This window comes from Sceloporus occidentalis, unplaced genomic scaffold (assembly GCF_023333645.1).
Source record: "Sceloporus occidentalis isolate IW3139 unplaced genomic scaffold, rSceOcc1.0.p SCAF_1, whole genome shotgun sequence".
Taxonomy (NCBI): domain Eukaryota; kingdom Metazoa; phylum Chordata; class Lepidosauria; order Squamata; family Phrynosomatidae; genus Sceloporus; species Sceloporus occidentalis.
In genome coordinates, this window is record NW_028316981.1 from 212,797,324 (window position 1) to 212,811,507 (window position 14,184).

At 40.5% G+C, this 14,184-nt stretch overlaps 2 protein-coding genes across 2 annotated transcripts in view; one reads left to right on the forward strand and one right to left on the reverse strand.

Annotated features, from left to right (window-relative positions):
* Nucleotides 1-14,184, forward strand: part of ELP1 (elongator acetyltransferase complex subunit 1) — a 48,685-nt gene that overhangs the window by 29,151 nt on the left and 5,350 nt on the right. Inside the window, exons 23-33 of the mRNA XM_089488795.1 lie at nt 479-616; nt 1,031-1,116; nt 1,684-1,832; nt 2,467-2,590; nt 4,112-4,209; nt 6,334-6,535; nt 8,892-8,953; nt 10,994-11,056; nt 11,247-11,307; nt 12,185-12,298; nt 12,874-12,985. Of these exons, the coding sequence (XP_089344921.1) occupies nt 479-616; nt 1,031-1,116; nt 1,684-1,832; nt 2,467-2,590; nt 4,112-4,209; nt 6,334-6,535; nt 8,892-8,953; nt 10,994-11,056; nt 11,247-11,307; nt 12,185-12,298; nt 12,874-12,985 (1,209 nt within the window). The remainder of the gene's footprint in view (nt 1-478; nt 617-1,030; nt 1,117-1,683; nt 1,833-2,466; nt 2,591-4,111; nt 4,210-6,333; nt 6,536-8,891; nt 8,954-10,993; nt 11,057-11,246; nt 11,308-12,184; nt 12,299-12,873; nt 12,986-14,184) is intronic.
* LOC149323337 (aprataxin-like) overlaps nt 12,789-14,184 on the reverse strand; it is a 29,954-nt gene continuing 28,558 nt past the window's right edge. The window contains exon 10 of the transcript XR_016273029.1: nt 12,789-13,218. The gene's annotated coding sequence lies outside the window, so the exon portion shown is untranslated. The remainder of the gene's footprint in view (nt 13,219-14,184) is intronic.

Genomic DNA, 14,184 nt, shown 5'->3' on the forward strand with positions numbered 1-14,184 from the left:
CAATTTCAGCTCAAGGGAAGAATTATTTGGAGTTCACATAGTGTATATAGCTAAAAATACCAGCACAATTTAACAAAGCTACTTAGGTTTAGTTACGGAGGGTAACTAAACCTTAGGAGAGGAATTTCAGCCTTTTAGACTGGGAAATGCCCTATTCTAAAGCTGGAAAATTTGCAAGAATAGTATCAATAGTATCATCTGAGGAACACTAAAGGGCTGAATTTAGACTCCAAGAAGACCACATTCAATTCCAGAGCCTAAAGTTCACTTCCTTGAACATTGGTGATATTTTTGAGAAGGCAAGGGCAGCTTTGGGAGGGGGAAAATACAGAGGCGAGTAATGAAGGAAGAATGCTTAATCTTATCTCCATCTGTTATTTTTCTGTTATTGTCCCACACCAACATTCCCAAATTCCATCATCTTCTTCAGAAACTGATGTACTGAGAACTATCCCCCCTGTTTTATTTTCTTTCCTAGAGAAGAAGACTTCACAAAGACTATGTACCCACCTCTAGATCCTGCCAGTGCCTGTGAGCTTCCCCGTTCTGATCATAAAAAGGTTGACCTCGTCTGTGACTCTATGAGAGCAGCCATGGAGAACATCAATGCTCCTAAGTACTGATAGACCCATGATTATAGGCTTGATATATTTGAGTATATGAAAGTTGGTTTTCAGTGTTTCATCAATGTTTTTAATGCAACCAAAAACAGACTCTAGGATGACTCTTAAAAGAGAAAGCAGCTTCAGAACAGGAGTTGTGAGGAAAGAGAAAATAAGTTAACACCTTTCCCCACCCCACCCACCTCAAAAATTCTAGGAATGATGAGCTTCTGCACCAAGAAGTGGGAATTATTCCCTGATTTCTTTCTCAGTGCCTGTAGGTTATGTTTATTCTGGATACTAGCAAGACTTCTGCTTTTAGTGAAATTTTAGTGACAACTCCATCTTAAGTAAAAATTTTGTCATGAGAAAAATGAGGAAGTACTCAAGAGTCTCCAGCTTTTAACTTTTCTCATTGACTTCTTTAGATACTGCTTGTCTATACTGACCTGCCATGTGAAAAAGAGTCCTCCAGAACTGGAAATTGTCCTGCAGAGAATCCGTAAACTTAGAGGTACAGTATTGGTTTTTGGACTGATTTAAAGCCAATTGTGGGGCGGGAGAATTTTGGCAGCATCCATATATACCTTTGGAAGCCATGTTCACTTCTTATTTACCCTCCAGTCTCTTATTTTCTAGCTATTTCCAGTCTTTTCCCCACTAAATTAGGAGGATATAAAACTTATTTAGCTCTAAATAAAGCTAACATATCAGTCCTGAAATTGGTACCAAATATCAGATTCTGTGTTTTAGTAATGAACATTTGAATCGTGCAGCCCCCATTTATTTTCAATTTAGTTTTAAACCATGTTTGGATGACCAGTCCTCAGGAATGCTATAGTTGTGAATTCTTGCACTGGCAGGGGTTGAACTGGATGGCCAATGTGTCATACAACCGTGGCTAGTGTATCCATACAGTATTTGTTTCATAAATATGTGGTGATACTACTGAGCTTTTGAACAAGAATGCCTGTATTTCTGGAAGATTTTACCAATTCATCATTTAGCTGAAGGATCTAATCCACAATTGCTTTTGCAAGTGAAGGCTGGCTTTTTTTTAAAGTATTGGTTTTAACTACAGAACAAGCTCCAGCAACAGTTGGATCCATTAGTGCGGAAGAAGCTCTGAAGTACTTACTGTACTTGGTGGACGTCAGTGAATTGTATGAACATTCACTGGGAACATATGACTTCGATTTAGTTATCATGGTTGCTGAGAAGTCTCAGAAGGTAATTTCTCACATTCCCTGTAGTTCATATCTCATTTACTGATTTGTTGTAGCTGCTTAAATAAATGTATTAGAATTAGCAATATGTCCAAGAGTTATTGCCACCGCTCAAATTTCCTTAGCATTCATAAACAAGACAGGCTATCCATTCTGTGCCATTCTTGCAAATCCCATCACAGTGCCTGTTTTCCTTCTTTCCTGTAACTGTCCTCCCAACTCTTTTTGCTCATGCTGCCATTTAATCAGACTGTTGATAGTGTCCCATGTCTCTCCTGGGTGCATGAGTGAGAGTTCATGAAGTTGTCATCTCAGAAGGAAAGTAATAGCATAATCAAAAAGCATGTGTGTCTTCACACCCAACGAGAAAAAAAATGGTAGTGTGGGCTGAAAAACAGAGGTTGAGGGAAGAAAAAAAAATTGGTGCAGAGGACAGCATCAAAGAAAATGAACATAACTACAGGAATTGCTAAAAATGGCACTGAAGTCCCTACAGCAGTATGGACTTTGGTTTCAGTTCAGGTCTAGGTTGTTGTACCTTTCAAGGGCTATAATTCCACTGATATAATAAAATACACAAGCTGTTATGAGTTTCTTATGTTGTTTGGCATATTAAATGATTTTAATTTTATTTACAGGACCCTAAGGAGTATCTCCCATTTTTAAACAAACTTAAGAAAATGGAAAGCAATTACCAGCGATATTCTATAGACAAATATCTGAAGAGGTACCCAAAGGCACTCCATCACCTCAGTAAATGTGGTAGGTACATTGGAAGTCTTGAGGGAAAAGGTGCCATCTTATTTCTTCTGGTAGCACTGTGAGAATATTGTTGAAAATAAAAATGTTACATTTTCTGGCATAACAAGGGGGCCATGCTGATCTCCATGCAGGAGGCAGTTTTCTTGGCTGGGTGCCACAATGTAGAACAGCTTTAAATTTAACACCAGCATAAAGGTTAACAAAAACTGGATGTAATCCAACCAAGTCTGTTTCTTTAGTGAAAGATAACTAAATTAGGAGATCATACTCAGTGAACAAAATGCAATTGCTAGTCCCAGTTAGAGTTAGGAATCAGTAGGATCCACACAACTGTTGACTTGACATATCCTAATGATTCTCTCTAGTTGGGGATGACAATTGAATTTAGTAAAATTGTTATATTCAGATATATGCATGTGTTGACATGATGACTGAACCAAGGTCATAAAGTTTATAAGCCAGTGCCAAACCAGGATATTTCAAACCAGGGTTTGACACTAGTTTGCAAACAGCTTGTGCATAGTGGGGATTGTTGTTACATTTTCAGTCACAAATGACTGACCAACCACATGTATCTGAGGAAATAGACCCAGTCGACAACATCTTTCGCTCACTTAAGGCCAAAACAGATGGCCAAAGAAAGCCCACTTTCAGGTGTCATCGGAGCATGGCATTTACATGCCACATGCTCCAGTGATGCCCAGAAGCTGGCCAGATGTGAGTGGCTTCAAGACACACTAGCAGCACAGCATTTACACACTGCATGCCACCGGAGCATCTTGGAACTACCCTGGGGCTGCGGTGGGGCTGGGAAAGGCAGTTCTTTCCCAGCCCAAATAGGAACAGATCTTTTCCGCTCCTATTTGGGCCAAGTTCAAGGTGGATTGGGGCCACAACATATGTTTGTTGTAGACCCAATCCAACTTCGGCAGGAGTAGCTTCAGCAGGAGCAGCTTCTTGCTGATCTGTTCTAGCCCTGCATCTCAGAGGTGCTGTAAAATCGCTCTGCATACTTACCAACAGTTAGTGCCACTTCTCTGTATCAAAAGACTGCAACAGCATCATGAAGCTAATAGACATTTAAGTCAAATTCTGAGCAGAAAAGAAAGACAAATAAGCAGCACTAGACTATGGCTAGCCTGTTGTATTCATGGAAACACATTATGTAGGATTATAACTATGGTGAGCATAAATAATAGTTTGATTTGATTCCTAATTTGAACCAATACTGTTGGGTTTTCTTCACCTTTACTCTGAATACTGTGTTTAATGGACACTGAACTGGGAATGAATATACTAAAAGCTATATTTTGGAATGCTTGAAGCAATAGCTTGTTTCCCATCTAAGAATTAAAATTTGTAAACTTAGTGTGAGGCAGTTTAAATGTTCTGCATTGGCATCAGCAGTACCCTCACCAAACTTCATTCTTATAAGTCCAGGCTTGTGGCTTGTGAGAGGATGGGCAGTGATTTACCTTTTCTTTATCACAAGACAGTGTGTTTTGTTTTGTTTTCTATCAGGACCAGACCATTTTTCAGAGTTCCTGAACTTGGTGGTGGATCAAAACTTATATAAAGAAGCCCTGAAACTGTACCTGCCAGATAGTCAAGAATACAAGGTATACAAGGAGCTTATCCTCATAGCCTGAATTGATTTTCATTTTTAAGTGTATACTTGTGAGGAAGGACAACCCCACTGCAAGTTAATGCTTACTTGACCCCTTATTAGAAAGCCAGGTTATCTGCAAAGAATTTGCATGGCACTTTGCAAATAAAGTCACTCACTTCTGTTTCGACTTGTATGCTGCAGTTAATGCGGTCCCAGTGCATGTAACGTTGGCTCTTGTTTGTCCAGTGTTAATGGATACCTTTCAGTTTGTGCAGCTTGGTGATGTGGACAAGATCCTTGGAGAGGTGAGAGCCACCACATGTGTGCTAGACCCTTGCCCTTCCTGGTTTATCAGACAGGCCAGAGGTGGACTGGTGGAATGGGTGAAGGGAGTAGTCAGTGCCTCACTACAACCAAGCAGCATTTCATTTGCCTAAAGGAGGCAGTAGTGAGGTCTTTGTTTAAAAGGAATCCCTCTATAATGGCTAATTATCAGCTAGTGTCCAACCTACTATTTTGGGGCAAGTTACTGGAGCAGGTGGTAGCCGAGCAGCTCCAGGAGTTTCTGGATGAAATGGATTATCTAGATCAATTCCAATCTGGTTTCAGACCTGACTAAGCTTTGATTGCCTTAGTGGATAATCTACACAGGAAACTATTACTCTATAATATATAACTGTGTTGATTCTGCTGGACCTCTCAGTGGCTTTCGATATCATTGTCCATGGTATCCTTCTGGGCCACTTTGCTGGAATGGGGCTTGGAGGTACTGTGTTTTATATTGGTTCTGTAATACCCCCCAGAAGGTGGTGCTGGGGGGAGGGGCTCCTGTTTGGCCCACCACCATTGGCCTATTTTGTCCCCCATTGCTATTTAACATATATATGAAACCTCTGAGAGACGTTAACCAGAGTTTTGGGGTACATTGCCATCAGTATGCGGATGATACACAACTCTGCTACTCCTTTCCACCCCAATCCAGGAAAGGTGCCCTGGTCCTAAACCAGTGTCTGTTATCAGTAATGGACTGAATGTGGACAAACAATTTGAAGCTTAATCCAGAAAAGATTAGTTGGTTAGTTGGAAGACAGATCAGGTTACGTTCCATTTGGACTAATGTAATGCACTCTACTTGGGACTGCCTTTGAAGAGTATTCGGAAACTTCAGTTGGTCTAGAGAGCTGCAGCCAGGTTGTTAACTGGAGCAGATTACAGAGACTACACAATGCCCCTCTTCAAACGTCTCCACTGGCTATCAGTTTGTTTAAAAGTACTGGTCATGACCTATAAAGCCCTTTATGGCTCATTTCCAGGCTATTTGGCATGAGCTAGCTCCCTGCATGAGCTGGCCCAGGCTCTGAGATCAGGAGAGGTACTTCTCTCAGTCCCACCACCTTCACAAACATGGTTGGTGAGGGCATGAGAGAGGGAAAACAGGGAGGACCAAATGTCCTCCTCCTTATTGTCCTTCTGGTGGCAGGCTAAACCCTTTTTATTCAGACAGGCTTTTAAAACAGAATATTTTAAAATAATGGGCTAAAGAGAGGCTGTATTGTTTAAACTGAAGTGCTTTAAATAGCTTTTTCTAACTTTTTAATTATATGTTATTCTTTTATGATGTTTGACTGATTTTAATAGTGTAAATAGTTTTATTTTGTTTTAATGCTCTCTTTTTGTATGTTTTTAATTGTATTGTTTGTTTAAACTGTGAGTTGCTTTGAGTCTCAATTTTTTGAGGAAAGAAGAATATAAATAAATATAAATAGGATAATTTGCTCCTTGAGGATAATAGTAAATTGTGCCATTTCCCTTCCTGTGTGATTTCTAGGATGTATCAGAAGAGATTTTGGCCAGGAATTCTAAATGCCTTTCCTAAAATGGAAATCCCAGGATTCACTAGGATGGTGCTATGGCAGTTATAGTGGAATCATACCACTATAATTGTTTAGTGTGAAAGGTCCACTGTATTAATGAACTCATCTTCTGAAGCAGTGATTGGGAATTGGTTGCTCTATAGATTCCTTCATGTTAACTCAACCAATTTATTGTTTACTTCCAATATCTGTGAAAACATCTGCCTGAGCAAAATGCACCCTTTTCATGTTAGATAAATGTCTTTGTAAATATTGTGTAGACTGTCAGCTATGCCTATGGGGAATACTTGATGCAGAAGCATCTTGCTGAGGAGGCTGGGCTGATCTTCTTCCGTTGTGGTGCCTTTGAGAAAGCACTGGATGCCTTTCAGATAAGTGGAAACTGGCAGCAAGCCCTCTGTACGGCAGCTGAACTTTGTTATCCAGAAGATAAGCTGGCCAGCCTGGCAAGGAGCATTGCAGGTGAGCTTCACATACAAAATCTCTTCTTCAAGCTCTGGGCTCTTCTCACAGTTTGGCAAAATGAATGGATGTGTGTCTCCATTATCTTTTTGCAGGTTATAACTTGCTTCTTTGAATCATAGAATCATATAGTTGAAAGAGACCACAAGGGCCACCCAGTCCAATCCCCTGCCATGCAGGAAATCTCAGTCAAAGCATCCCCGACAGATGGCCATCCAGCCTCTGCTTAAAGACCTCTAAGGAAAGAGATTCCACTACACTCCAAGGGAGTTTGTTCCACTGTCAAACAGCCCTTACTGTCAGGAAGTTCCTCCTAATGTTGAGGTGGAATCTCTTTTCCTGTACCTTGCATCCATTGCCCCAGGTCCTAGTCTCTGGAGCAGCAGAAAACAAGCTTGCTCCCTCCTCAACATGACATCCCTTCAAGTATTTAAACAGAGCTATCATATCACCCCTTAACCTTCTCTTCTCCAGGCTAAACATCCCTAGCTCCCTAAGTTGTTCCTCATAGGACATGGTTTCCAGACCCTTCACCATTTTAGTCGCCCTCCTTTGGACACGCTCCAGTTTCTCAACATCCTTTTTAAATTGTGGTGCCCAGAACTGGACACAATATTCCAGGTGGGACCATAGAAGAACATCCAGTATAAATAGGATAATAATATTTATTTAGCACTGTTAATGTGGAATAATTTAACAAGAACAAGGAAAAAAAGACAGGATCAAGTTCCAAGGAACTTACAATCTAAATTGTAGCAGGAGAAGTATGGGAGAGGCATGAGGAGATGAGTACAGTCGGTCCTCCATATCCACATTCTGTATCCATGGATTCAACCATCCATAGCTTGAAAATATTTTTAAAACATATAAATTCCAAAAGGCAATCCTTTATCATTTTAAATAAGAGACACCATTTTACATGCCACTGTATTTAATAGTACTTGAGCATCCACCAATTTTAGTATACATGGGGGTCCTGGAACCAAACCCCAGTGGATACCAAGAACTCACTGTATTAGCAAGTGCATTGACAGGGTACAGGCTAAGTAAGGTAAGGCATAACAAAGTCACATTTCAAAAGCAGCAGAACATTTGACAAGAATGCCATAAAAATTGGTAAAACATACTGCTACTTTTTAGAGGCATGTTTTTACTCTTTATGCCACTATTAAAGTAAAATAACTTATATAAATGGGTGATTAATGGTTATAACTTGTGTAACTTGTAGCAAGTTACATAATGGATTACTTTTAAAAAATAATTTCCCAAACTAGTGAAAAGGCTTCATTTGTGCAGGCTCCTGTCCTCATATGAAGAGCCATCCAGGTTCAGACAGTGGCTTGTCTAGTTCAGACTTTCTGCTGGTCAGTTACCCATTAGTTGCCCATCAGAAATGCATAAGGAGGCAATCGCCCTTGGCTACTGTTGCTTTCCACTAACTGGTTTTCAGAAACAGACTACCTCTGAACTCTTCTTGTTCTTCACTATCATTGGAATAGAAACTGAGGTTACTATGGGTACTTTGGATTCAGGATGGGGCCTTCTGGAATATTTGTTACTTTTATTCAGAAAGAGCTTGAAATAGGGGTCATACTCTGGGCTCAACAATTGAACCAGTTCTCAGACAACAACAGGAGCTTTTATTCTGGTTTCGTTAATTAAAAACAGGGCATTTATGTCCTGTGTGGTCCTGTTTCTGTCACTGACTTCTTGTATCTTTCTAATCTTCTTGTACCTCACCTGTATCCAGTCTCCATATCCTTTCTTTCAATTCTGCCTCCTTCTAAATTTTCAGCAAGCCTCCTTCTCTCCTCATGCCTGAATAGTCAAACAAAGAATTGATTTATGCAGATTAAATGTATGCAGTGCTTTAGTTTGCATAAATCTGTGCAAAGACAGTGCGGTTGCCATGGTGCAGAATTTATGTGGCTTGACAGCGAGGACACAGCCCCTGTTACAGAGGATATCATGGTGTATATCTTTGGCTATTTAGCCAGGTAACGAGAAAAATGAAGGAATTAAATCCCTGCTTTTAATGCGACCATGCCTGTCCTCAGGGTTGGTTTCTTAATAGGATGTGTGGGTGTGGGATTGTATGTAAAGTGAGAAACAGAACACACAGTACATCAACATGACATACATGGAGAGTTTATTTCATCGGGTGAAGGAAGGATTCTTTTTTAGTTTTTCTTTCTAAACACTGAAAACTCTTATGTGGGGATGCAGGAATAGGGTCTATATAGGAATTGAAATACTGGTTTTTGTATGGGGAGGGGAACTCAGTGTTGATATTTGCAGTTTTAATACTGAATGAAGAAATTTACATATAAAAACTGAATACTCTGCCTTTTTTCAGGAAGGTTTACTGAAAAACAGAAGTATGCTGATGCAGCTATACTCCTGGAACAATATGTGCAGGTATATCCCTCTGCTTTTTTCTCCCATCATGTCCTGTTGCTTCCCAACCAAATTTGGGTCCTTGTACCTTTGTCTTTCTTGTGGCATCTGTCTGGGTTGTAGGCAAGAGGGCAGCCAACTATCAATCAGTGGGCTGAATTACAACCAAATTGTAAATGAAGTATATGAGAATCTTTCCCAAGTTCAATTCATCTTCAGGTTGTAATGCCATGAAGATATTCTACACATTGTTAGATTTTGTCATATAGATAATGCTCAAGCTACATCTGAGTCTACACTCTTCAAAATGGTGATGCCTTTGTAATTTTATGACACCAATTTTAGTATGAGATGGCTCATCCATGAGAGGGCATCTGTTTGTGTAGCAAACTATATGGCCAACATCTGTTCTATCTAAGTAGAGTGACTGCTGAGAATAACAAAGATGGCAATTGCTGCTGTAAACATTGAAAATCAGCAGTGGAAATTGGGTGAAACCTAAAACTTATTTACTTTTCTATTTGTATAATTTGGTTTATCACTATGCCATGGCTCTCATCTGGGCATGTGAACAGACTTCTTTTGACAGCACTTTGGATGAGGTGACATTAAAACCAGGGTGGGAAATCTTTGAACCTCCAGATGTCTTGGCCCGCAACTCCCATTAGCTCTACCCAGCATGAACAATGGTAAGAGATTGTGGGAGTTGTAATCTAAAATGTCCAGAGGGCCAAAGGTTTCCCAACCCTACTTTGAAAAATACAGGCAGTCCAGTGGAGTTGATAAGACATGTTGTTGTTCTTGCACTGCATAATGTTAATCATTGTGGTGTATCTCATTGTGGAAACATGCACATGACACAGAGGTTGGTATTCCTGCCCTCCTTCTGCAGAACCCAACACACACCTCCAACTTACTGAAACCCCCTGTATGGCCATTCCCCACTTTGTGGGGACCAGTCAGGGTCATAGAATGTATTTTCATAGCCAGATACAAAATGGTGAAATCAACACTGAGATTTGCTGGTGTCCTCTGGAGGGCTAAGAACTGCTGTCATCATTTTGTGTCTGGCTATGGGCTAGTGTGGTGTAGTGGCTTGATCACTGGACTACAACTCTGGAGACCAGGATTCAATTCCCAGCTCAGCCATAGAATCCACTGGTAGACCTTGAGCAAGTCTTGTGCTCTCATCCTCAGGGGAAGGCAATAGCAAACCTCCTCTTAATAAATCTTGCCAGGAAAGCCCCTTGATAGGTTCACCTTAGGGCTGCCATAAGTCAAAAACAACTTGGAGTCACACAACAACAAATGAGGACATAGCCAGATGCTCCTGCAATCCTACCTGCTCTCCACAGGCCATTTGGTGGATGGACTTCTGAGGCTGTTCAGTAAGTTGGTGGGGTGGCATATGGTTCAGCCTAGTATAGGTCTGCATGTGGACCTTTTATTGTTGTTGTTGTTATTGTTGTCATCATCATCATCTATATAGCACCATTGATTACACGACACTTTACAACAGAATTAACCATTTAAAACTGCTTCAATATAAAATACTAAAATACAATACTAAAATGAAATAGCAAAATACAACAGTAAGCTACAATATAAAAAAAAGCTACACAAACACAATTATACCAATGATTATACAATCAATTATTGTAAAAATATGGAGCATTATATATTATACTACACTACACTGAGCCATACAGGATTGCAGGAGGTGCACATGGCTGTAGACATCGACTTGCCCCTCAGAATAGGAAAGGAGAGGCTCTTATTAAGGTGCCACCTTCATGACCTCATGCACATTATCCTGTGTGTACTGTGGTGCCTCTTGCACCTGATGCTGAAGGCTGATGGGTATGTGAGCTTGCCTGTAGGCTTGCAATTCAAGCATAACATCTTGAGTATCAGGCAAGGGTTGCTCCAGATGCTTCAAATTTACACTGTTACCAGCAAAGAGGACAGTACTTTTAACCTTCCTTTCTTGTTGTGGGCCTCTGAGGGTGATGCTTGATAGTTCTCAGAATGACAGTGAATGCTTTGTTTCCCCTGTTGCAGGATTATGAGGAAGCCATCTTGCTCCTCCTGGAAGGATCTGCCTGGGATGAAGCCTTGAGATTAGTAAGGTTTTTAAAATCACCAAACCCTTTTCATTATCTACCATTATTTGTCACTAGATAAACCAATTTTTTGTAAGCAACTTTAAGATCCTTGTGGGAAAAAGGCAGGTTGGAAAATAAATAATAAATAAGGAAATAAAACAATAACTTTGTTGGATGTTATCTTTTCCTTATCCTTTTCCCTCCTCCAGATTTACAAATATAATAGGAATGATGTCCTGGAGACCAATTTCAAACCATCTCTGCTGGAAGGTATGATTCTCCTTATTTGGTGAAAGCTAGGGTGCTTTCAGACATATGGATCCTACGTGACTAGAGGTCTAAGATTAAGATGTTTGTGTTTACTTTTAGAGATGTACGGTTAAGATGTGTACAAATATATTGACAGGCTTTGGCTCAGTGTGCAGAAATCACATGTGGTACAGTTTGTTCTGGATTATATCACTTCCGACTGTAAGGGGAGAGTTCTGTGTTTGAATACTTCTGCTGTAGAAAACAATCCTTCCTACATATAAAGACGTTAGCACATCAGAGAGAAGACTAGCACTCTGATTCCTGATGTACCTAATTTAGACTTTTAATGCATTTAGGTATTTCTCTTGTTGCCATGTGGGAGAATTTAAGTTGACAACGTACACAAAGCTTAGTCGAAGGCTTTCATGGCCGGCACCCATAGTTTTTTGTGGGTTTTTCGGGCTATGTGGCCATGTTCTAGCAGAGTTTCTTTCTGACGTTTCGCCAGCATCTGTGGCTGCACAAAGCTTGCTTGTATGATACTCTCAGCCCTCTGTATCCATGGATTCCTTATCCACGGATGCAACCATCCATAGCTTGAAAACGTTAAAAAAAATACATACACATACACACACTACAACTAAAAAAACTTGATTTTGCCTTTTTGTATCAGGGACACCATTTTACTATGCCATTATATTTAATGAGACTTGAGCATCCACAGATTTTAGTATCCACAGGAGTCCTGAAATCAAACTCCAGCAGATACCAAGGGCCCACTGTACTTTCTACTTGATTTTGGTTTTAAAGATTATTTCCTTGCTTAGACAGAGTTTTGAATGTGCTCACTTCAATTTTACTGCTTGCCACTTTTCCTATTCCTATTCCCATCTAGTCCAGAAAAATCATTTGATGTTCCTGGAGACTCAGAAGGCAGCATTTTCTCGCCATCGTAAGCGCCTCTTTGTGGTTCGAGAGCTGAAGCAGCAAGCCCAAAATGAGCTTCTGGGTATGTAATAGATTAATCTTGTTTTATATCACTAATCAGTAGACAGTCCCTGGTCAAAGCAGTGCTTTGAGATCAATTGGAGGCCTACGCTCTTGTCTGGACTAATTAATGGAATAGAAAGTAGCTGCTACCATGACAGTGATATGCTATCCTATGCCAAGCGCTGGGAAGAAATAATACAGAAAAGGACCACTATTGATTTCACAATGTTCTTGCAAACTTCCCATAAGTATGTTGCTGGCCACTGTGTGAAATAGGATGCTAGACTATGGTGCCTTTGTTCTGGTAGAGCATGGCTCCTTTTTGTTCTACTGAAATTGAACATGGGAGATCTAGGTTCAGACAGCAACTCTCAGTTTAACTTTATTTGAGGTTCACTTGCTTAGTAACCTTGGAAAGTCACTTTTTTTGTCACTTGGTTTGGGTCCTTAATTTGGGGATCTGGAACAGCAGTTATTAACTAGCTGTAAAAACTGTTAACAGCAATATAGTTCCGGAGGGAGAGTGATTTGGGATGAAAGATAGGAAGTCTTTTCTTTCTTCTTCCTGCTGATACAGGCAATTGGCTTTTGCAGATTTCGAAGGAACAAATTGTCCAGAATCAGACCTCTTCTCTGATGCCAGCAGTTTGGTGACAGCTAGTGACATGAGTTCAAAATACACTCATAGTAATTCAAGAATATCTGCGTATGTACTATGTCTTCCCTTACCTTTTCACCAGCTTGGCTGCTGTTCTTAAGTCAAAAGCATTCGAATTACAGTTATACTAATTCATCTCCAATACAAAGGCAATGTCTGGCTCTCTTCCTCTGCCTTTGATGATCTGCATCAGGACACTGATGCAAAAGAGGGCAATGAAACAGGTTCCTCTTACTTCATCCCCTAGAAGGTTTGATTCAAGCATGCTTCCATCTACCAGACTAGTGATGCCAAAGAAAATACAGAAGATGAGTCATCTTTACCTACATTTCTCTAGATGAGATGCTCTTACCCCACTCTAACCTTCCCCCAGTTCTTGCCCTCTGGATGTTGACCGTAGACTATAATGTCTAGTATTCCTAACCATTTATAAAGCTGGTGGGATCTGTTGGGAGATGAAGTGAAAAACCTCTGGAGGGTGCCAGGCTGGGAAAGGCTAGCTTATACTGTATGCAGGAGTTCAGTTTTCAAAGATGGGGGGAAATGTAGAAGTCTGTACTGTGCTGATGACTGCCAGGTCTACATAAAAATAGACAGTGGTGAGGGGTGGGCTGGGGCTGGCAAAGAGCTGCATACAATTCACACAAAGTGGTCATTTTCACTGAGTTAGCAAACCTGTCAGGCTGCAGATGGATTCACATGAGGGAATGCTTCTGCTGACCAAAGCAAAAGTACCCACAACCAGACTCTCTGCACATAGAAAATGAGCTTATTGAGGAAACAGTTCTGTCTTCTTCATAAACTGCTAATTTTCTGCCTTCTGATTTTCTACTCTTTTTTTCTATGGAACAACATTCTCCTGGGTGAAATCTCACTTGTCATCAGAAGTGGGAACAGGCCCAGGGAAGATTTTTTCAGTAATCCAACTTGGATTTCTGCATTACAGCAGTATGCTTTATATAAAACACTCTGTGCTTCAGTTAGTCCAAAATATTCCTATTAACTAACTGAGGGTGGCTGGTATTGTGTCATGTCAGTGCTTTGTTTGCCATACTGCCATACTGGATTCCACATTGTTTCAGGGCATAAATAAGTGTGTTGGAATAGGTCTTTTAAAGCTCTAAATGGCTAAATATCCAAAATAGATGGGAAACGTGCAGCCACCTCCTATGAGACTCTAGTTGCCATTAGCCCCAGGCAGCCAGCCCAGGGGTGAGAGATGATGGGAGTAGTAGTTCTTCAACTAC